The sequence below is a fragment of the Leuresthes tenuis genome, unplaced genomic scaffold (genome assembly GCF_036924035.1).
Source record: "Leuresthes tenuis unplaced genomic scaffold, fLeuTen1.0.hap1 SCAF_4, whole genome shotgun sequence".
Taxonomy (NCBI): Eukaryota; Metazoa; Chordata; class Actinopteri; order Atheriniformes; family Atherinopsidae; genus Leuresthes; species Leuresthes tenuis.
Genome location: NW_027325358.1, coordinates 24,650,963 through 24,674,754, shown reverse-complemented (window position 1 = coordinate 24,674,754; position 23,792 = coordinate 24,650,963). Strand labels below are relative to the sequence as shown.

At 41.5% G+C, this 23,792-nt stretch overlaps 1 protein-coding gene across 2 annotated transcripts in view; it reads left to right on the top strand.

Moving 5' to 3' along the window:
* Positions 1-19,875, top strand: part of grin2bb (glutamate receptor, ionotropic, N-methyl D-aspartate 2B, genome duplicate b) — a 123,765-nt gene extending 103,890 nt beyond the window's left edge. Inside the window, exons 15-17 of one of the 2 annotated variants that reach the window (XM_072383352.1) lie at positions 9,813-10,051; positions 13,922-14,924; positions 15,906-19,875. In XM_072383352.1, coding sequence (XP_072239453.1) covers positions 9,813-10,051; positions 13,922-14,924; positions 15,906-16,306 — 1,643 coding nt within the window. In that variant the 3' untranslated portion in view covers positions 16,307-19,875. Of the gene's footprint in view, positions 1-9,812; positions 10,052-13,921 lie in introns of both variants that reach the window. The other variant, XM_072383351.1, reaches the window with a different exon arrangement.
* The last annotated feature ends 3,917 nt before the right edge of the window (positions 19,876-23,792 follow it).

The window sequence follows — 23,792 nt, the reverse complement described above, 5'->3', positions numbered from 1 at the left end:
ACATGGATCTCTTGATTCTACAGTATGTCCTGATTTGGAGTGTGCTTGCAATGTATCCTGAGATTTCTTATCTGTGAAATGCTTAGAAAAATAAAAAATAATGCAATATTCATTCATTAAGCCCATAAATATGTGGCATGAAAAGAAAATGCAGCAAACTGTATTTTCCACAGTCCCCTCTTAGCACATTTCTTATTATGTGTTTTGTCACAAACATTTTGTCCTGAGGAACTGGCAGTTGGATGGAAGGCGGGGCTTATTGTTGCTTTGGCTGTTGTGCTCTTTGCAGTAGTGACAGTTAGAGAACAGCTTCGCTTTTCTGGTGCTGCCTCTTCACATCGAGCAGAATGAGCCAATTAGAGTGGTTTTGGCACATGGCAAAGATGCAATCTCTGCACATCTTTACAGCTGAGATCTGGCACAAAACACCTGGCAGGAGTTTTTGACTTTTGGGTCACTTTTCTGCGGTGGACATGCTTAAATACTGCGCAGCTATTTACAGCTGGCCCGAGTTACAATACAGAAAAAAGCATATTCACCTATTCTATCCTATTTTATGTAGGGCTGTCCCAATGTGAGATTTTCACTACACGGTTATTGCGGTCAAATTCATTATAACGAAAAATTTCTGTAAAAATCATTTAAAAAATAACTTTTTTGTATGTTTTTTTCTTTTTGTATGGCACACAAAGTAAACAAATCCTGCTTCATGGAGAATTAAAAGTCAAATAAATCATCCACAAGGTTCAGTCATCAAGACAATGTAAACTGAAGCTCTAATACTTGTGTAGGGCTTATTTAAGAGCTACTCTACAACTCTAAAGTACATAATATCCTCAGCTACAAAGTGGGCCAATGATTTATTGATGGTTTCATTCTGACACGCACTATTCGTGTCTGCTTTTCCTTTCATTTTTTACTATTGCAAACACTGTTAAGTGACCTGAATCCCAGGCCCTCTTTTACTCCTTTGACACTGCCAAATGAAAACCACAGGAGAGAAATTACTGTGAATTCTACATGTCCAATATATTTGGCTTTAACAGCACAGCACTTTAATGTAGTAGTTCCTGTTTCAGGATGAAGTCACCACAACCTTTTCTCTGTTCTATCGCAAAAATCTACAAAATCTATTGTTTCCACATTTGGCACTTAATGTTGATTGGCACACTGTGTTGAAGTCATTTCTTTTTGGGTGCCGGAAGAGTCTAACTTGTGCCTGTTGTCCCCTTTTTGCAACATGTTCAACATCACTTCACATAGGTCAGGTCAGGACTGTTGTTCCTTCACTGCTCTTTGCTAACCCTAACCCAGACTTTGAGCTGGAAGCCGTGGTAATCAGAGTCAAATGTATAAAGATGGTTCAGCTCAGCTCTTCCTGACTCTGCTTGCATTTTTTTTCCCATTCATTTGTAGATGATAGCCGGTACCTGATGCTTTTTTTTGTTTGTTTTTAGAACCACCTCAGTCGAGGTTCCTAGCCATTTGAGCAGGTAATAAAAAATGACGTGAAAAAAAACCCAGCAGACCTCCAGTGAGAGGCATCTCTGCAGAAGAGGAGAACTCCATTGCACACCATTATCTCTTGTTCGTTCGTCATTTCCATACCTGCCTCATTTTGTTTTTGGACTCTGGGAGGAAGCCGGAGTACCTGGAGAGATTCCACATAGGGACATAGGGAGAACATGCAACTTTTACACAGAAAATAAGTGTTCCCAAAAAAAAGAAGCTTTTTTGAAAATCTATATCACTGACACAAAGACCATCCAGAATTATGCTATAAATTCATAAATATGATGCATCAGTGTATATGGTGCGCAAAACCAAGAGTTTACAAATTGATGGTAAGGATTTAGATACAGCCTTTTTTTCTTTGCTAATCTCAGTTGCTCTCTGTAGCACAAAGTTGTTGTATTTGTTTCCAATATATATTTACAGATGTTATGTGACCTGTTTGTTTTTCATGGTGCTGCTATGATTATCAGCAGATTCTGTCCACATTGAGAAATGAGGGAGAATACCTGGTCGTAAAAGTGAGTAGAGTCAAGTTGAGCCGAACCACAGAATGGAGTCATGACAACTGATGCTGATGTGTTTCGCATCACACCTCTGATTCCACAATGCCGACATGCTAATTGAAAACCCACTCTGGGACGGCGCCACAACAGCTCTGTCTGGTTCAGTATGAATGAGTAACAGCAGCATAATGGAGTCTTTCTTCAGGCAATCGCTCTATGTAAAGGACCACGGCACCCATCCTGCCTATTCTGTTAAAAATGTCAACTGTGAGTGTGAGGTGGACCACTCATGGTAATATTCATTCTTTGGTATTTCTTCTCTAATGTCTGCTTACACGAACCACAACAAATTGACAAAATGTCAATTTTCAAGACCTGACGTATGACGAAAGTAGTTCAAAACAGTCAAATGACCTTGAACATGCACAGTAGACACCTGTCTAAAACCAGTGCAGTGGTTCTGCAATAAATCCTCCTTGAATAAAGATTTGAAAATAGGAGCTGATTCGGAAGGCTTAATAAGGTGGTATCATTATTTTGTGGTGAGATATAGGAAGGATTGCTGTTAGTTAAGTGGACCTAATAATGTAGCAACTTGGTGTGTGTTTCAAAGTGAAAATTAACACGGTGGTGAAGAAAAGAATGTGAAGTTTGAGTGTATCAGAACACTCGATCATCAGTCACAGCTGTTGCTTTGCTGCATATCTTTTCCTGTAATTATTTTTTGTATGCATGAAAGCAAATCTGCCTGCTTCATTTGTTGTAAGTGAACAAAATAATCTGAGCTTTGGTAGCTGTAAACCCAGCCGTGGTACTTTAATTATTTGGAAGAGTTATATGTAAAAGCATCAAAGGTTTCTTCTGTGAACTTTTGCCCTCTGAGAATACACCTACAGTAACTGTCCACATCCTCTATTCTGTTTACTTCCTGCCACATCATATACCATGCAGCACGCTGACACATAACACACACACACGCAGATGGTGGCCTTCAAGGTGCTATCATTTTCCATTGTGGCCTGCGTGATGGATAAACAGGTCGGTACAGAAAGAACATTCACCTTGGATCAGATCTTCAGGAGTCAGATTGACTCAGACCTCTACATACAGTCTTGCGTGTGTACATGGAATGTTTTGTGACATGTGGCTATGTACATACTGGAGTGTGTGCTTCCCAGGAAATGGGCACGTGTGCGCATATTTGTTCGAAATGGCAGATCTTATCACTCTGTCTGCTGTGTATGTGAGGCCAACGCATGAAACATAACCTCATTACTTTACAAGGATTGCTTGGCTGTCAGCACACATACAATAGACCAAGTTAAGAGATCAGACTCATTGATGTTCGCTCACATCTGTTATGTTCTGTTAGAGTCAGAGCAAAAGAATGACGGTCTGTCCACAGCGGGAGAATTTCTGTAACAGCCTCACAAGAGCAAAATGAGCACTTGTACATTCAGAATAATCAGGACAGATGCACATTCAGAACAAAAAGGGAAGGAATATATAAAAGGGGAGAAGGAGAAAGATGGGAGTGATGATGCAATGGAAGGAGGAATAGAAAGAGAATAATGAGATGAATTTCATTTCTGACAGATTTTGCTTATTGATGTGGTTTTTAGTCGATTCCTTTCGGTTTGGTTCACATCAGTGGGTCTAAAACAACTGTGTACTGTTCAGATATAATACCAGTGGGCGTTCAATGAGAAGGACTTACACACAAACAAGAATCAGCCGTGGTAAATCTGACCACGACAGAGCCCATTCTGACTGGTTTTAAAGAGAGCTTGCAAAACCCCCTTTTTTTCTCATTTAAAAAATATTTAGTATTTCTGGAAAAATCTTGCATCACTGTTGTCATGTTCTAATTTTTAAAATCATTAATACAAAGACTAATTATTCTTTTATGTACTGTTTATTGGAAATGAAAAAGTCAGTTATGGCAGCAAACATTTTGACTTGTCATACGGTACTAATGGGATGGGTCTTCTTCTGTAAAGGTGAGATTTTATTATTCAATTTGGTGTTTGCGGATTGCAGCACGTGTTAAAAGAAGGCTTCTGTGTTTTTGAAGGAACAGGCTTCAGATGTTTTATCATTTTGTACCTGTGTGTTTACAATATACAGCCCCAGTTCCAAAGACGTTTGGATAATTTGTCAATAAAAAGAAAATGCAACAATTTGCAATTATTATCATAAATCAATATTTGATTAACAATAGAACATAGTAATCATATTAAATGTTGAAAAAAAAAAAAAGGGAATATAAAGTTGGTAAAGTAAGTGCTACCTCAAAGAAATAACTGGAGAAACATGTGTCAACTAATTAGGTTTATTGGGAAAAGCTCAATGACATGATTGGGTACAAAAAGAGGACTTTAGTGTGGCAGAGTCTCTCAGAAGTAAAGACTTTAGATGTTCCATCATCACCATTACGCAATGTCATGAAAAGACTCAGAAAGTCAGGAGATATGTCTGCACAAGGTTGAAAATCTTTACTGAATTCCCATGATTTTAAGCCCCTCAGGCAGCACTGTATTAACAACAGTCATGGGAATCACTCCATGGGCTCAGGAACGCTTCCAGAAATCACTGTTTCTAAACACAGTTCATCATGCCATTCCAAAAATGCAGGTTAAAGCTCTATCATGCGAAGAAGCAGGCATATGTGAACATAATCCAGAAATATTGCCGTTTTCTCTGACTCAAAGCTTATATAACATGGGCTGAGGCAAACAGTAAAGAGACTTTCTTTTTGGAAATCATAAACTCCACATCCTCTGGACTAAAGAGGAGAGGTACTGTTCAGCTTGTTATGAGCACTCGATTCAAAGCCTGCATCTCTGATGGTATGGGGATGCATTAATGTCTATGGAACTGACAACTCGCACATCTGGACCACCAGCACTGAAAGGTACGAACAAGTTTTAGAGCCACTTAAACGTCCATCCAGATGATGTCTTGTGCAGGAAAGGCTTTGCATATTTCAACAAAACAATACTAAACAGCATAGTACATCTATTACAAATCCCTGCCTACAGTCCAAACCTCAACATTGAAAGCATTTGGTGCATCATGAAATTCAAAATACAACGAAGTCACAGAACTGTTGTATCAGACAAGAATCAACCAACATTTCTCCCAAGGAAATTTGAAACCAAAAACTGGTCTCCTCGGTTCCCAGATGTTTAGAGGAAGAGGGGGTGCTACACAGTGGTAAACATGGACCTGTTACTGTCAGGTTTGGTCGTACCCCCCTCATGGATGGATCCCAGACATCCCAAAGACAGGGTGGGAGGGAGGGGCTCTGAAGGAGGGACCTAGAGTCGGTCTGGCGGATGGCCAGACAACCAGCGACGTGGGACCTCTCCAGGGACGTGCCAGACTCCCTCTGGAGCAGGGATGTGCCATAGCCCCCACCCTCAAGGGATGGATCCCAGACATCCCAAAGCCTGGGTGAGAGGGAGGGGCTCGGCACCGAGGAGGCTGTGACGACTGTGGCCCTGGAGACGATCTGGCGGCTGGCCAGACCATGAGTGCAGGTGTCGGAGATGGTCTGGCGGAAGGCCAGAACTCTAGCGAAATGGGGCCTGGAGCCGGGAACGATCTGGCGGACGGCTAGAACTCCGGCAACGAGGGACCTGGAAGATGCAATTGCTTTGGCGGATGGTCAGACAAAGTGGAACCTGGAGCTGCCGAGAGTCTGGCAGGCAGTCTGACATCCAGCGACGTGGGCAACCTTTAGTCTTTTCAGAGGGTTGGTTTTTCTCTCCTTGCAGGTTCAAAGGGCTCCAACCAACTGTAGACCGCTGGGTCCATGCTGGAGAAATCCTTCTGTTAGGTTTGCTGGTTGTGGTGTAGTTAGAACCCAGATGCAGATATTTAAAGTGAAGCTTGATTTATTAAAACAAAAGGAACACAAGGCACAGCTGAGTCAGATTACAAAAAATATATATAACTTAAGGGGAACTCAGTGTTTTTTTTTGTTGTTTTTATTTTTTAAACCTGGCATGAAATACATTGATCTACTCACCGAGAACAGTTTGGTGAAAGCCGGCGTCCTTCGACAGCATGGCTGCAGCACAGCTCATTCATTCCCTTAAGAATGTCCATCGTACTCAAAGTCGTCGTTCACATTGTCAACAATTGTTAAATATCCTGCCATGTTTCACAAAACTAGCAGTAGCAAACTCCATGTGAAGTTACCCGACTGTCACAGAAAAAGGAGTAAATAAACTGTGTTCCAGGGGGGCATGTGGATGAAGTGGTCCCAGTAGAGTGCCTGTGTAGAACTCCCTCCGTTAACTCTCCTATAGCCGCAAGTAGCCACATAACAGCACCTATGAGCTAACAGAGCTATAGTACACGTTCGTTCATTCAGTTGTCTTAAAGTATTGGTGAAATAAAGACAGATAATGCCTTATTTAGAGGCTGCATCGTCCCTGCCCTGTTCACTCCATGATATGGATATACGCCGATCGCAAGTTATATAAATAGCTTCTGATGGACGCCGACTTTCGCCAAACTGTTCTTAGTGAGTAGATAAACGTATTTCATGCCAGAAATAAGGTCTAGGTTTAAAAATACCAGAGTTCCCCTTTACCTTTGACTAAGAAAACAAACTTGACTATGAACATGATTTATTAACAAGACCAACCTGAACACATGAATGACAGTGACATCAATGATGGAGAGAATTTCAAAATAACATGATGGAACCTGGAAACTAAATACTGTGGGGAGGTGATTGGTGATGGAGTGCAGCTGTGAACAAAGACAGGTGACATGAATGAACCTAATGACGTGCAAGAGTGAGTGGGGAAATACAATGGTAAAACTAATGACTTAACAGAAACCTAAAACATGAAAAACCTAAAGTCATAACAGAAAAACCAAGAACTAAAAACGTGACAAAACCAACAGACGTGACAGTAACAGCTTTTTAAGACTCTTTGCTGCCAATAATTCAAGACAAGTTAATGTTTTGCACCTCCAAATCCGAGACTATGGTTCTCAGCCGGAAAAGGGTGGAATGCTCTCTCCGGGTCGGGAATGAGATCCTTCCCCAAGTGGAGGAGTTCAAGTATCTCGGGGTCTTGTTCACGAGTGAGGGACGAATGGAGCGGGAGATTGATGGGCAGATCGGTGCGGCGTCTGCAGTGTTGCGGGCTCTGCACCGACCCGTCGTTGGGAAGAAGGAGCTGAGCCAGAAGGCGAAGCTCTCTACTTACTGGTCAATCTACGTTCCCATCCTCACCTATGGTCACGAGTTGTGGGTAGTGACCGAAAGAACGAGATCGCGAATACAAGCGGCCGAAATGGGTTTCCTCCGCAGGGTGTCTGGGCTCTCCCTTAGAGATAGGGTGAGAAGCTCAGTCATCCGGGAGGGGCTCGGAGTAGAACCGCTGCTCCTCCGCATTGAGAGGAGTCAGATGAGGTGGCTCGGGCATCTGGTTAGGATGCCCCCTGGGCACCTCCCTGGTGAGGTGTTCCGGGCACGTCCCACTGGGAGGAGACCCCGGGGAAGACCCAGGACACGCTGGAGAGACTATGTCTCTCGGCTGGCCTGGGAACGCCTCGGGGTCCCCCCGGAAGAGCTGGAGGAAGTGGCCGGGGAAAGGAACATCTGGGTTTCTCTGCTCAAGCTGCTGCCCCCGCGACCCGACCCCCGGATAAGCGGCAGATGATGGATGGATGGATGGAAGTTAATGTTTTTCATTAGACATTTGATGTTTTCTTTGTTCTATTGTAAATAAAATATTTGTTTTGTTTTGTTTATTTTTACATTTAACACAGCATCACAACTTTTTGGGGGAATTGGGGTTGTAATGTATCTGTGGGTTGCGAAAGTGTTAGCAGGTGTAATCAGAGTCAGGTGTTTTCAGTCAGTTGGAAGACACTCAGGCTTGAATGGGCACTTAGATCTATCAAAATGTGGTTGACCAGCAAACATCACCCCTAAGAGTAAGGTGTGCAACTGTTGATGAGGTCACAAGAGAACCCAAAAAAAGGAAGAAAAAAAAAAAGGAAGATGCTGCAAAATAACCATATCCTATCTGTGAGTCATGGTGGTGCTAATATCATGGTTTGGGCTAATTGTGCTGCATCTGGGCCAGGATGGCTTGATAATATTAGTAGCACAATTGATGTGTTATTCATCATACAAGTGAATTCTAAAGGGAAAGTTAGGACATCTATCCACAAGTTGAATCTCAAGAGAAACCAATTCATGCAGTAAAACCATTGAGAATGCGAGTCATTTTACAAAGGAAAGAAGAATAAAGTTAATTAATATTGTAAAATAGGAACACCAAAGTCCTGACCTTAATCCAACAGAGATTTTGTAGTTGAATCTGAAGCAAACTGTTCATGTAAGGAAACTAACCAACAGCCCAGAGTTTCTCCAAGTTTCAAGTTCATTTTGAAATGTAAGAGGTCACATAAGATACCCATTTTTCTTAATTGATAGACTACTAATAAGATGCACAGTGGTGTGATGGTTAGCACCAGAACCTCACATCAAGAGGGTTCCTGATTGGAATCCCAGCTGGGGCCTTTGTGGAGTTTGCATGTTGTCCCCATGCATGGATGGGTTCTCTCCGGGTACTCTGGCTTCCTCCCACCATCCAAACCATGCATGTCAGGTTAACTGATGCCTCTTAGTTGATCCAAAGAGTGAGTGTGAGCCTGTATGGTTGTAAGTGTGTGTATCGTTTGTCTCTGTGTGGCCCTGTGATGGACTAGTGACCTGTCCAAGGTGTACCCTGCCTCTCGCCCAATGACAGCTGGGATGGGCTCCACCCCCCTCACATCCCTGAATTGGATTAACCGGATATAAAAAATGGATGGATGGATGGATGGATGGATAAACTACTAATTATGATATGATTTTCTATTTAGTTTAATTGGTCAGCACCAGCTGTAGTATTACATTGAATAGAGCTAAATTGAAATGGGCTTCCCCCTGCTTCCTGCTTCTATCACAAGCTGTGCTTATTGTTGTCTGTATCCAACTGTGTTCTTGATATGATAGATAGATAATGTGGTACTGCGGTAAGAGACAGTTTTGCATAACAGTGAACTATTCCTTTTATTACAATAAAAAAAAAACTAACCTGAAACTGCCGCCTACCAACCATACTTGATGTAATGACTTTCTGTGTGTTGCTTATTAGCATGAGAACAACGCATGACCAACACCTTAAGACTGCCAGATAAGTAAGTGTGCTTTTCTTCTCTCACTGAGGCTCATTTAGGTACAAATATTTAAGTTTAAACCAGTCAAAAGCTGTCTGACACAAACATGATGTTATGCAAGAAGTGAGAACATGTATTCACACAAAAAGACCGTTGATGCAGTGCAAACAAATCTGTCTGGATGTGTCCTTCCCTCTTTAGAAGCTTCTCTTGGGATGTGGGACAGAGAGGAATGCATTTCGGGGTGGAAACGCTTATCACATGACCGCACACACTTCCTCTCTAAGGACTGTCAAGTCCCAGCAGGCAGTTGAGTGTCATCCCAAAACAAAGAAGGGATTTCCCTGCATAAGCAGTCCTTAATGAGGAAGACCCTCTGGGCAGCGTTCATAGTAATGCATCATGACATTTGTTGCATGTACATTAAACCTGAGCTGTTTTTGGCATCAGCACGCCATCAAAAAAAGAAAGAAGTGCCCTCCATTTTTTTTCTCTCTCACTTGATATGTTCAGACATCTACAGGCAAACTCAGTGAAGTGTGCAGGTCGTACCTGACCGTCACATTAATGCAGTAATCTGTGTGTATGTGTGTCCAGGTGAGATGGAGGAGTTGGAGGCCTTGTGGCTGACAGGCATCTGCCACAATGAGAAGAATGAGGTGATGAGCAGCCAGCTGGATGTGGACAACATGGCGGGAGTCTTCTATATGCTTGGGGCCGCCATGATTCTGTCACTCCTCACCTTCATCTGTGAACATTGGTTCTACTGGCAGCTGCGCTTCTGCTTCATGGGCGTGTGCTCAGGAAAGCCTGGAGTCACCTTCTCCATCAGCAGAGTGAGTGTCCTTAAGTTTTATTTCAGATCTGACCTTTGTTCTCTCAACAGAAAGAAATCACATGAGCGGCTGTTTTCAAACCCTTGGCCATGGCTGAACTGTATCGAATCAGTCAGGGGACAGTTATCACTCGTCCAGCTTACCTGTGGCTTTTAGAGCTCAAACTACACGTCAAAGAGGACCCCATGCTTGAGATAAGAATCTTAACCTCCAGAAGCATTTTAAGTTAATTAACACAATGCTAAAATAAGTCATTAGTATTAATTTCAAATCAAATTGCTTCAAGTCCACTGAGTCCATTCCATTAAAAGCATTTATATGCCTTTTATTGGTTCAAAACATTGTATTGGACATCATCTTTTAAAGAATAAGCATGTCTATATGAAGAAATGTTTCATGATGACAATAATTCTAATTCAAGATCTCTGGTGGATTATTTCTTAATGGTTTGGATTTGGCTTGAAAAAGTTAGCCATGAAATGTATTTCACACAGGTCATTCCAGGAGAAAGTTGCAACTCTGGGTACTCAACATCCTCACAAAGTAATGATTAAATAGCATGGTTTAGTACCTAAACACATAGGTACAAAAACTATGTTGTAATCATACAATCAAATCATTACACATGTAATCATACAAAAAAAAAAGATGAAAAAAAACATTTAACAAAACTCAGAAACAAAACAAAGCAACGGATGTACTAAGACAAAAAAAAGAAACAAAAAATGTTCAGTCAAATGTTGTGTTTTTCGCTGTGTGCTTTGGTGTTGTAAAATTTAAACTTTGCTTTGTTGTGTTTCACAGTTATTCATTTTGTTGTGTTTTGATCCTAAGGGAACCATAAAGAACTGATTAAACTGTTTTCTCAAATCAAACCTCTTAGTTTTCTCAAAACAAACTGGTCATCTGACCATGTTTGCCCTTTTCCCATGGTTGCATGCGGAAGTTGGTTCTTGTGCAGTGTACATGATGTAAATATCATCATCAAAGAGCACGCAGAAGAACCAGCGATTCATTGGGACTATGAGAACTTATCCCTTGACTTGATTTATTAAATGTTTGTGCGTCATACATCCATCCGACATAAGGGACAAGAATCATTCAAATGTGGATATACATTATACTGCCATTCTTAATCCATAGGGTTTAATATGACGTTGGCCCACCCTTTGCAGCTATAACAGTGGCTAGAACTCTTCTGGGCAAGCTTTCCATAAGGTCTAGGAGAGTGTTTATGGGAATCTTTGACCATTCTTCCAGAAGCCCATTTGTGAGGTCAGACATTGATGTTGGATGAGAAGGCCTGGCTCACCGTCTCCGCTCTAATTCATCCCAAAGGTGTTCTATCAGGTTGAGGTCAGGACTCTGTGCAGGCCAGCCAAGTTCTTCCACACCAAACTCACTCATCCATATCTTTATGGACCTTGCTTTGTGCACTGGTGCGCAGTCATGTTGGAACAGGAAGGGGCCTTCCCCAAACTGTTTCCACAAAGTTGGGAACATGAAATTGTCCAAAATCTCTTGGTATGCTGAAGCATTCCAAGTTCATTTCACTGGAACTAAGGGGCCAAGCCCAGCTCCTGAAAAACAACCCCACACCATATTCCACCAAACTTTACACTTGGCACAATGCAGTCTGACATGTACCGTAGTGGAGCTAATCTGTAGGCCACATGAAGTTTGGAGGTCTGTAGAGATTAACTCTGCAGAAAGTTGGCGACCTCTGCGCACTGTGAGCCTCAGCATCCGCTGACCCTGCACTGTCATTTAACGTGGCCTACCACTTCGTAGCTGAGATGCTGTTGTTCCCAATCGCTTCCACTTTGTTACAATACCACTGACAGTTGACTGTGGAATATTTAGTAGCGAAGAAATTTCACGACTGGACTGGACAGGTGGCATCCTATCACGGTACCACGCTGGAATTCACAGAGCTCCTGAGAGCGACCCATTCTTTCACAAATCTTTGTAGCAGCAGTCTGGGCAGCCTAGGTGCTTGAATTTATAGACCTGCGGTCAAGGAAGTGATTGGAACACCTGAATTTAATTATTTGGATGGGTGAGTGAATACTTTTGGAAGTACAGTGTATTTATTTAGTTTTCTCTTGGAAGCTGTGTTGCACTTGTTTATAATGACCAAAAGTGACAGAGGGCTAAAAAGAAAGAAAAAAATAACTTAAAAGGAATCCTAAACCTATTTTCTTCCTCACCTTTACACCAAATAAATTGGGTTAGGGTTAGGGCTAAATAGTAAACAGTCACTTGAGATGTAATCACGCTACCTTTTAAGAAGCAGGTAGCTGCTGTTTACAAAATCACTTATTATTTGTCTGAGAAAAGGACACCAATGTTTTTGTGTTAAGGATGAAAGCTATAATTGTCACCTCATTTGGTTTAGACCCACACATACTAACCTGAAGCACATTTAACGAGAGAAAGGGCACATGTGAGAGATTATTTTCTGTTGTGTTGAAATGGCATCCATCTCCCACTGTCTTCTTTTTTCCCATGTTGTAATATGCCTGATTTTACTTGTTGAATTGCATTCCTCTTAAGTGAAGACATATTTCAGATGTAGCTCTTTTAACTCAACAGTTATTCTAAAGGCAGGAGACTTTCCTACATTAGTTAAAGACTGCAGCTATAGTGGGAGACTATATGGGAGTTGGAGAAAATATTCAAAGCAAGGAAGCAATCAAAATAATTTCAGTTTATATACAAGTAACAGAAAATGACGATGATGATGGGCAAGTAATGAAACTGCAAAAGGCTAATAAGATACAGAAAGAGAACTGGTAGCGGGAAAAAGGAGGAGCAGAGACGTGAAGACACTGCCATATGCTAGTAACCTCTGTTCTATTACCTTTCACAGCAGCCCTAGCATTAGTAGATGTATAGAGATAAAAACACGCATTCCCATTGGAGCAGCTGTCGCTCACGAAAGCACCCGGAAACTGAGATAAAACAGACACAAAGAGAGAATGGCACCATAAGAGAAAAGAGAGGTGACGAGTCACATTCGTGAACGAAACTCGGCGACAGGGAAAGTGAGTAAGAGACAGACAGAAACTGTTTCTGACAAGCTGACGCCTTTGAGAAAAGTTGGCCTGCGCACTGGCTGGTGCGGAATGTGTCCTCGACCTTTCGGATTTGGCTGTCGCCTTGACCAGATTCCCTCAGCTTCTATTTAAACTTGCTTGTTTCACTCCACTCACAAAAGAGAAAGACAAAAATCCGGCTGTATCGTCAGACTGAAACAAACATACATTCCAATGGATGATGACATTTTAAGGAGATTTATGTTCTTGCTTCTGATATTTGAAACATGTTAAAAAATGTTCTAAAGTGAATCATTTTTTTATTTCATTTTAAGTGTCTTTTAAAGAAAAGAAGTACATCACTCATGATGACAGTAGCATAGCAGCAGTGTTGGTTAAATTCAGATGACATTGATTAAGCCTATTGATTCGGGGTCAAAATCATGAGCTCAGCACTCTCCTTGCCTTATTAATCGAGACTCTGATCTGCACTGTCCATTCTCTGTCTGCTCTCTGTGTCTGAGTGGCAAGCTGCTGCTGTGAGGGTCCACACTGTTCCCGAGAGAAATGAGTTGAGACCCTATTACTGTTTGATAATGTGTAAACAAGAAGGTGGTCATAAAGAACATGGTAATGCATTAACATCTCTGCATGTTTCTGTTTGCCTCTCTCTGTCCACAAGTCTGATATTTGGCTCTATCTCTCCAACATTAAAACCCCTCTGGTTTTTTACTGTTGCGCTCCATATATTACCATTCTACCTTTCTTCCTCCCATTCCCTGCCTCACTCTCACTTTCTCTCTTTACCTCCCTTCTCATTTTCACACTCCAGGGTATCTACAGCTGCATCCATGGGGTACAGATTGAGGAAAACAAGTCAACCATAGACTCACCCTCTTCCACAATAAAGAAGAACATGAACAACACCCACTCCAACATCCTACGGTTGCTCCGCACTGCCAAGGACATGACCGCAGTACCGGGCATAAACGGCTCACCACACGCAGCCCTTGAGTACAGCCACAGTGGCCGTGAGTCGACTATTTATGATATCCAGGAGCACCGGCGCAGTCTTGTGGGTCACCCTGTAGACTGCAAGTCTGCGCCACCTTACTTGCCAGAGGACAACATGTTCAGTGATTACATCAGCGAGGTGGAGAGGACTTTTGGCAACTTGCCTCTGAAGGACAGCAACCTGTACCAGGACCATTACCGACACCACCACCCGGCCTCAGCTCTGGGTATGTCCGGCCCCCTGCCTAATAGGCCGCGCAGCTTAGGCAGTGCTAGCTCGTTGGAAGGGGGCATGTTCGATTGCGACAGTTTAGGGGGAGGGGTAGCACCCATCTTCACCACCCAACCCCGCCCCTCTATGACTCATAGGAATACAAGTAAATTTGACCTGATTGCTGGCCACACCCCTGCAGATTCAAATCAGGGTGGGTTCAAGGGAAGCAATGTGTACGGCAGGTTTTCTTTCAAAGAAGGCGCATCCAGCACGGGTTTCATCGGTGGGCACGACAGGTACTGTGGTGGGGGAGGGGGAGGCTCAGGGGGTGACGATGGGAACATTCGCTCTGATGTCTCGGATATCTCCACACATACTGTTACCTATGGCAACCTGGAGGGCAACGCCAAGAGACGTAAGCAGTACAGGGACAGCCTGAAAAAGAGACCGGCCTCTGCCAAGTGCAGACGGGAGCAGGATGAGATAGAGCTGAATGCCTTCAGGAGGAGACCCCACCACCACACCGTCCATCACCACTTCCCCCACAGGCCTCTGACACACCGTCCGGTCTCACCTCCCCTGGAGCGGAAGAGGGGAGGAGGAGCGGGTAATTCTTCACCTTTCTTATTCCGCAAAGACAAAGACAACCTAAGGGATTTCTATGTGGATCAGTTCCGCTCCAAGGAGGGCAAGGCCAAGTGGGAACAAGAGGGTGGAAGTGGAGGAAGCGGTGTGGGTGGTGGTAGCAGTGGTGGTATCTGTAAAAGCTTAGTACCCGTGGAAGACTTCCTCAAAGGTAAAGGAAAAAAAACAGAGTGTAAAGGTGGGCTTGGAGCTATGTCAGCTGGGCAGCAAGCCCACACCTGCTGGGAAAAGGGGGTTTCAGGGCTAGGAGGAGGAGGCATAGCAGGGGGAGACTGGGAGTGTCGTAACTGCCACAGTGTGTGTCATCACAGCGGAGGAGGATCCAGCGCATGCCCATCTAGCGGAGTTGGGGGGAGTAGCAGTCGCCCCAGCTCTGCTACATGCAAACGCTGTGACTCCTGTAAGATACAGCCAAGCAACCTTTATAACATCAGTGAAGATAATATGATGTTCACAGGAGGGAAGAGCAGCGCAGTACCAGGCCAAACACAAACTCAGGCCCAACGCAGGAAGCTAGGACCAGGTGGGAAGGTGTTAAGGAGGCAGCACTCTTATGACACATTTGTGGATCTGCAGAGAGAGGGAGCAGGCCGCATGGGAGGGGCTGGCGGGGGCACAGGTGGTCAGTTTCCTCAGCCCCGAAGTGTGAGCTTAAAAGACAAAGACCGCTTTATGGAGGGTCCCAGCCCCTATGCTCACATGTTTGAGAGGTATGCAGGTGACCGAGAGTCTCCCATGTTTGGAGGAATAGGTGGAGATAGGGCAAAAGGAGGTTCCTCCTTCAGTTTGTTCCGTGGAGGCGAAGGTGGGTTGCATCGGCGTTCGGTGGGGGAGAGAGACCTGAGGGACAGAGATAGAGCTATGATGGGAGGTGGGGGCTGTGGTGGTGGTGGTGGTAGCAGAGGGGCCGGGACTTACTCCTTGTCTAAATCTCTCTACCCAGATAAGGTGAACCAGAATCCCTTCATCCCAACCTTCGGCGATGACCAGTGTCTATTACACGGTGCCAAACCGTACTACATCAAAAAGCCACAGACGCAGCAGCAGCAGCAACAACTTCTCAACAACAGCCGAGGAGGAGGGGACTTCCACGGCTCCATGGGAGCAACTTCCTATTTACCCGCATCTGCCACAGCTGGGGTGATGTCCAATGTGGCCACAAGGTACCCCAAAGAGCTGTGCCTGGGCGGGGTGGGAGGGGGCATGGGGAACCACCACGGGGCCAACAAACTGCTGCCAATAGGCAGGGACACGTTAGGTTTGGGGCAGGGACAGAGACCCTTCAATGGTGCCAGCAATGGACACGTTTACGAAAAGCTCTCCAGCATTGAGTCAGACGTCTGAAGGTGAAGACAGAGGAAGAAAGAGAGAGAAGATGAAGAGGGTGAAGATAATGACGGGAAGAGGAAAAAGAGAAACAGCACAGGCTGATGACTTCTCCAAATGAAGATAATGAGGATACACAACAGTGCATGTTGTTCTCACTCCACTCAAAGGAGAGAACGACAAAACACACAGTGCCCGCTGCCGCATAAAGTTCGAAGTTCAGAGGGAGACAGGTTTTTAATTACAAGAGAGAATTCTGGTGCTGCTCCAACACTCAGAAAGAGATCTGAAGGGAGGGAGCGACAGAGGGAGGGAAGTAGGGAGTGGGGAAAAGGTGAGATCGATTCTCCAGTCTCTTCTCTCGTCACATGCTCATTGTTTTACCCTCCCTCCTGCAGTTCCTCAACACCAAAACTAACATTTTGTTTAGCAACAGAAATACAATCAAGAATGAGAAATCTACACTTCTGCTGAAGTTACAGGGTAAAACTAACAATAATTGTATTGACAATGTTGATGATATTATTGAATATTATTCCAGTGTTTAATGATAATCAGTTTGGATTGTTTTTGAATTTTATTTATTTGAATAGTTCATGTTACATATTTGTATGATGTTAATTCTTTCTCAACTCACAAACATTACAGGAGACTGGTGGACCAATACAGTAGAGATCTTTTTTTGGGTTCCTGTATTTTGGACTCTTCTTTGCTATAAATTCTTCATGTTTGATTTTTCTTTGTTTTAACTTTTTTTTTTTTTTACTTTTCTTACTACTTGATTGCTGTGAAGTGTATGTAAGAGGCATGACTTGCAGAGAACAATGTATGTACTTTTAAATTTGTAAAGTTCTTTTTTTTTAAAGCTGCAGAACAAACATCATCATACTGATTTGCTGTTTTAGTTACTTTCTGCTCGGCGGTACCAAAAGGGTCTCACATTTTGAGCTGGATGTGCCTTAAAGGGACTAACACTAATTTTCTCTCTATCTTCTGTTAGTAGACAGATCCATCTGCAAATAATCAGTGAATTTGTTAGAGACTAAAGATACAAGTAAACTTTTCGGATATGAGGGTAAAATTTCAGGTATTAATCTGAAGCGGTGATACAAAGCTAAACAGAGAGACTGCTGCAGTTGTGGATGCTTACATTTCTTTATTGATGCCAAACCAGTAGAAGAGACCACTGGCAGGTGTATAAGCACTAAAATACTGAAGCTTCTTCTTGTACTATTAACCCTGAGGTTAATCTAACTACAAGTCAATTCCTTTAATTCATGTACCAATCATTTTTATCACTCCTCAGCTCCTAATAATAGATGACCCAGAAACTATAATTTACATTCAACGTTCTCATCCTGTGGCGTTTCATTGAGTCTCACTCAATTGGCTGTAACCATTTTGCCATTTCGGACAGGGACATAATGGACTGTCAGAGAGCGGCCTCTGTTGCTGAGATAGGCTATTATTTCTTTCACGATTGCTGCTACAAGCCCTTCCTCCCATATTAGGTAGTCACAATTAAGCAATTTTAGTACAAAATGTGCATATCTATTATTCTATCATTCTACTACATGGCCCCAAAACTCTACAAAAGTATTTCAAGCTAAATATTATGTAAAAGGCACGCGACCTATCATGTCCCATTGCAACTTAAAAGAGTAGTTTGCCATTTTGACATCTCGCAGACAGTTTAGTGAGAACACTGGTAACTCATGTGAAGCTACTGGTTTGCTTAGTTAAACATTAAGACTGGAAACGCTATGGAAACACCCACCTGGCTGTCAGAAAATTGCATAATACTCCAACCACCTTTGAAGCTCCCTAAAATGTTTTCCACACATGTGCTGGAGTCCTGAAATGTTCTAGAGATGTTTCACATGGGTGGTATATGCCAATGCAACTATCCCACAACATCTGCATTAGATCTTTCCACCCAGCTTATCTGGTAAAATCTCCAGGGAATGACAAATATCACAATGTGTGAACATAGACGCAAATATTCCAGAGCATGTACTGCCACTGAACAAGTTAAGTGAGTGTGTATGCTGGTAACAGTTGTTGGTAACTCTCCTATCTGCCAACCTTTTTACTGCATGCCCCTCATTCCTCACTATGACATGTACGCTCAGATACATGCATGTAATGATATGAACATAATAATGGTCATCAAGGAGTCTCACAGCTATTTTTGACCAATTAGAAAAAAAGACATTTCCTCAGTGTACGTTTTGCATCACATTTTGTCAAATCTGTGCCCTAGATCAAGACTTCTCTGCAGCCCCTCTCGATTTTCAAACAGTGAGAGCTCATCTCGGAAAGTCTCATGCTGTAAAGTGCTTGTGTGAACAGCAACAGTGGAAAAAGACTGAACCAAATTTACAACACATTCACCTGAACATCTCCAGTGTTCATGTGTGAAAAAGGCTTAATACGGACATTTGGGCTTATCTGTTTAATTTAAGCATTGAAGTAAAAACAACACTGGTTTTAAAAGACCAAACAAAAATCCATCCATCCATTTTTTATACCCGCTTAATCCGTCGGTCGGGTCGCGGGGGGCTGGAGCCTGTCCCAGCGATCATCGGGCGAGAGGCGGGGTACACCCTGGACAGGTCGCCCAGTCCATCACAGCCAAACAAAAATGGACAAAAATTTACTTTTTTTCTGAGGTCTTATTGGGGTGTATGAGACAGACTTTGCCAAAATACCAGTTGGTTTAAGCACATGTCATGTCTCAGGCCTGTCTTCACAGCTTTCTGGAAACGGATTGTTTGGAGGAGAGAAGACTTAGGGAGGGCTCAATCACACCCACACTCTGCCGATCTGGTGAGGTCATGAGCTACTGAGTATCAGTTGAGCGATTTAATGCAGTAAACACAAACGCAATTAAGGTATTCCTCCAGTCATACCAAAAACACTCTAGCGCTATAGATACATATTTTCTCTGTTGATCCCAGAGGTAAAAAGTTTAGCAGATTAACTGTAGGTTAGCAACAAATGCTAGTAAATAATGCTTTCTCATCAACGGTAATAAACGGAGCCGGAGATGTAAACAATCTTTTTAATGACATTATTTGTCATTAATTACTGCATTTAGACATTTTACATTATTGTCATGAAACCTTCTCATCAACGGTAATAGACGAAGCCGGAGATGTAAACAATCTTTTTAATTACATTATTAGTCATTAATTACTGTATTTAGACATTTTACATTATTGTCATGAAACAATTCTACTTGGAGACCTACATCTTTTTCAGAAGCATGCTGATAATGTAACGTTAACACATCCTTAGTGACACACAGTGTTCAGCATAGAGTGAGGACTGGTGTTGTTTTGAAAACACATCTTATCCAGATATATGCAGGTGTCCGAATTACAGAACATAACCCTTCAATTAGAAAGCATTCAATTAGCAAAGTAATGTCATAACAATATTGTTTATCTTTCAAAATGTTACAGCAATAACTCCTTAGAAGTTGGTGCACGTCATCGTCATTACTTTATAGGCGTTAGCATGACCTACTGTTAAATTAAAAAATAAATATATAAACTAATTACTTCTCAGAAACTTACATTTCCCTCGTTACTGATCCCTCTTTGTGGCTCAGTCTCTTCAGTCCAGCATTAAACTTGATCAAGTTGTTAAAACACTCCCATGACAAGGGGTTGCTGCATTTACTGTCTTTAGCTAACTTCAGCTGGAACATTACTTTCAAATATAGTTTTGACAGGGTGGATGAGAGTGGGCAGGGCTCAGAGGTCAAGGCCTAGCAGAGGAGGTGGCGTCCACGAGAGGAATTAAGTTATTGTTATGCCAGAGTTGTGTTTTGGGGGACTTTTACACTTGCTGATGATTTCAGAAACCCTCATAAATGCTCCCAAAAACAGAAAAAAGTGATTTTTCCATAATTTGTCAGCTTTGACTATACATGCAAACATATTAAATATGGGCAGTTGTTGCTCAGAAAGAAGAGCTGTCGTCCGCCATTCAGAAGGTCAGTGGTTCGATCTCCAGCTTCCACAGACCACACGTCAAGGTGTCCTTGGTCAAGACATTCAACCCCACTTTTCCTCCCAAGCATTCATCAGCATGTTAGTGTGTTTGATAGAGAAAACGGTTAGTTTGCATGTTAGGTTTCGATGGGCTATTTTAAATTGTCCTTAAATGTCAGTGTGTACAGCTGTCTATCTTTTTATTAAAGCATGAAAATTCTTTTAAAATAAAAATACAACTTAAACTGCGATTTTACAAAAAACACAAGATATCAGAACCCAAATATTGTGTCTATATGCCAAGGTTTGTGACCTGTTTAAAGGTTGAATGAAGGTTTCATTAAAAAGCAAGCTGGATTTAAAGGAATTCAAATTTCCACATCTCATTGCAATTTCAAATTGAGAAAAGTCATGGCAACACATTTTTAAACTGAAGACATAGATTAAACTGAAGGCACTGCTTGCTCATTGTTATTATAAAGAATGTTTTACACTGGTCAAAGAATCCATTAACATCTGCTGAATTCAGTAGGAGAAAATTTGTACTCAGTCTTAGTGTTAATTTAAAAGTTTTTTTATCCGCTCCAGCACGACTTAGCATTGACAAAAACACAAGACGCAGATGCACATGCTAATATTTAGTGAGGATACAATGGTCAGGGCAACAGCAGGGGGCACAGCTCACATTTCTTTTAAAGAAGCACATGTTTACCAGTTGTAGTGTCTTGCATGGGGGGTTTGAAACCGACAGCAACAACTCTGAGACAAAAAGAAATTAGATCGATCCATCTTTTACCTTATCTGCAAGACAATAATCAGATCTCTGTCTTGCTGTGTTGTGATGACGTCCATAGTAAAATCAAATTAAAAAGATAGCCTTATTGGAAAGTCACCATTTTCAGCAACTGGTCCAACACAGCCAGTTTTATACATTCATCTGGTGCGTATGTATTTGGTGTTGTTGTGTGACATGCCTTTCCCCGGAAGGAAGAGGACTAAGCATAAATTTGGTACTACTGCTAATGGGGAAGGGTATATTCAGCTTGATTAAGTGGATGTGCCCATGTTTAAAAGACACATTTTAAATACGCTACTTTTGGTGTAAAAATGGTATAAAATAGATTGCTAATAAAACCATTTTGTTACCATTATACATAGCCTGGCTAGCTGTTTCCTACTGTTTACAGTCTTTATGCTAAGCTAACTAGCTTCATAGTTAACAGGATTTGAAAGCAATGGTGATTTCTCACCAAAAGGATGCTTCCCAAAAAAGTTGAGTTAAGTTATTGATTCCAGTAAACAAAAGTTATTGTCTAAATGGACAGAGTATAAATACTTGTGTGTGCACTTAATGTTCTCAGTTCTTGTTGTTCAAACTCACATTTTCACCAACCAGAAAATTTTTAAAAATGTCATTAGCTTTGTATTCTCCCTCCACTCCATCATAATCTGTTTCACATGCTGAGATTTTAATAAATAAAAGAATTTGCCCTCAAGCCCAAGGTCTTATGTGAATCGTGTCAACTGCAGACCTTTGGGGGGGGGGATAAAATAGAATAAACAGAAGAAAGAAAACCTTGTAAAAAGCCTTTTGTACTTTGATCAACAGACAGCTCCCAAATTCAGAATCAAATTCCAAGCAAGATGTGTGTAGGTCACCTCTGCTCTGATATGCTCTAAAATAGCTTTTTGTTGAATAAATAAAGTCAGCCAAAACACTAGTTTAATACAAGTTCAGTTATTCACAGTCCAATTCAGTCCTGTTTAATGTAATCCAATTCATTCTAAGTGTATTCATGCTGAAAAATGCCAATTTTTAGAAAGGAGCCTGGCTAAGGAAACCAACAGACTGCATCAAACGAACAACTCTCTGCTATTCCAATTTTATAATTCACTAAATAAGACTGCATTTTCAGCCACTTGCTTTCACTTAAACTTGACTTTTAGTCATTTTACCCAACCAAAATTTTATACTTAAGCGTAATGCAACTGAATGGATCTTGTATTTAGTTTGCTGTACATCCCAGTAAAAACCTTCATAGACTTTTCTTCTCTTGGTTGACAAGTCAGTATGTATGATACTATGTGTCTATAAGTGTTTTTTAAGGACTTGCATGTATGCAGTTAGCTTTTTTAAAATTTAGTTTTTGTTTTATCTTATCCTTTAGCCCAAAAGTAAAGTGTATTTTTAAAAATATTTGGAATTTTATCACTTTCAGTGGTACTGATGATCCATGTAGTACAGTAGGTGTGTGTGTGTTTGATTTTTGTGCAAGGGAAATACCACCAAGAGAAGACGCATATCTAAAACTCAAAATTTAGGTTATATTAAAAAGAAATGTGGCAAAATCTATCAAAATAGTACACCAAGATAAAAAAGCATTTTGTTTGTGTTAGTCTTATTCAAACATCAGCTCGTTTTATTACTTACTTCTACTCTTCCTTTTTCCCACATTTGAATAGATCTCATTATTTGTTCATGTATGTGCCTGAATGCATATGCTTGATTACCTCTGTGTGTGCTCATTTGGAAGAGAGACAGAGTGTGAGTGATAACTGTTTATTGTACATGTACTATAAAGCTAAATGTAAATACTTTACCTCACACTCATGGACTTTTGATAAAAACTGTATAAAAAAAAATAGCAGAGTACATCTATTTGGGATAAATCTTAGATTCGTATATGTCCCTTCGGAAAAAAAATGCTTTTATAATGACTTCAGGCCAGGATATGTGCAATCCTTTATCATTACACAGAAAGTGAACACACTTAATGAGCAACGGTCTGGTTTTTTTTGTTTGTTTTTTTTTTTTTTCAATTTTGTTTTTCATCTGGTCAAAGACCAACTAAAATGGTTGTTTTTCTCAACAAAAAGAACTAAACATTTAAAGCACCTTCATGAATAGATAACCAGAAAGCACAAGACACTGCGTTTTTACAGAGGTAGTCTTTTCCCCCCTCTTTGTCTACAGTCTTCTGTTTTTGTGTTCTGCCACAGAAGACTGAACTCCATCCCTGAGCTGTACAGATTGTGAAAAATGTACATACGACAAAACTCTAGTTCGCCCTTGCATTTTTTTTGTATGGAGAGATATTACTTGTGTGAAGAGAGTATTTCAAATTTGATTGAATATTTAGTCATATTGAAATGAGATTAAACACAGTCAATGTCAAAATAAGTGCTGAGAAATATTATTCTTCTGTCTCTTTGGAATAAAAGTGTTGGGTATTAATAAAAAACAAGAAATATCAACTGGTCTGCTTTTTTATTTTCTGCAGCTGTATAACTATTTTTTCCGCTGATTGCCATCGAGCACAAGTACATCTTTCATGTTTCTTGTTAAATCTTAAATATTTCTGTTTTCAAAAATGTTGGAGTGGTGTCTAAATTGTAAATGAAAACAGAAAGCAATGTCTTGCTCACCTTGAAACTAAATCTCTCTTCCTAAACTAAAAAAACCCCCCACAAAGACTGAAACTGAGAACTTTATTTATTTCTAA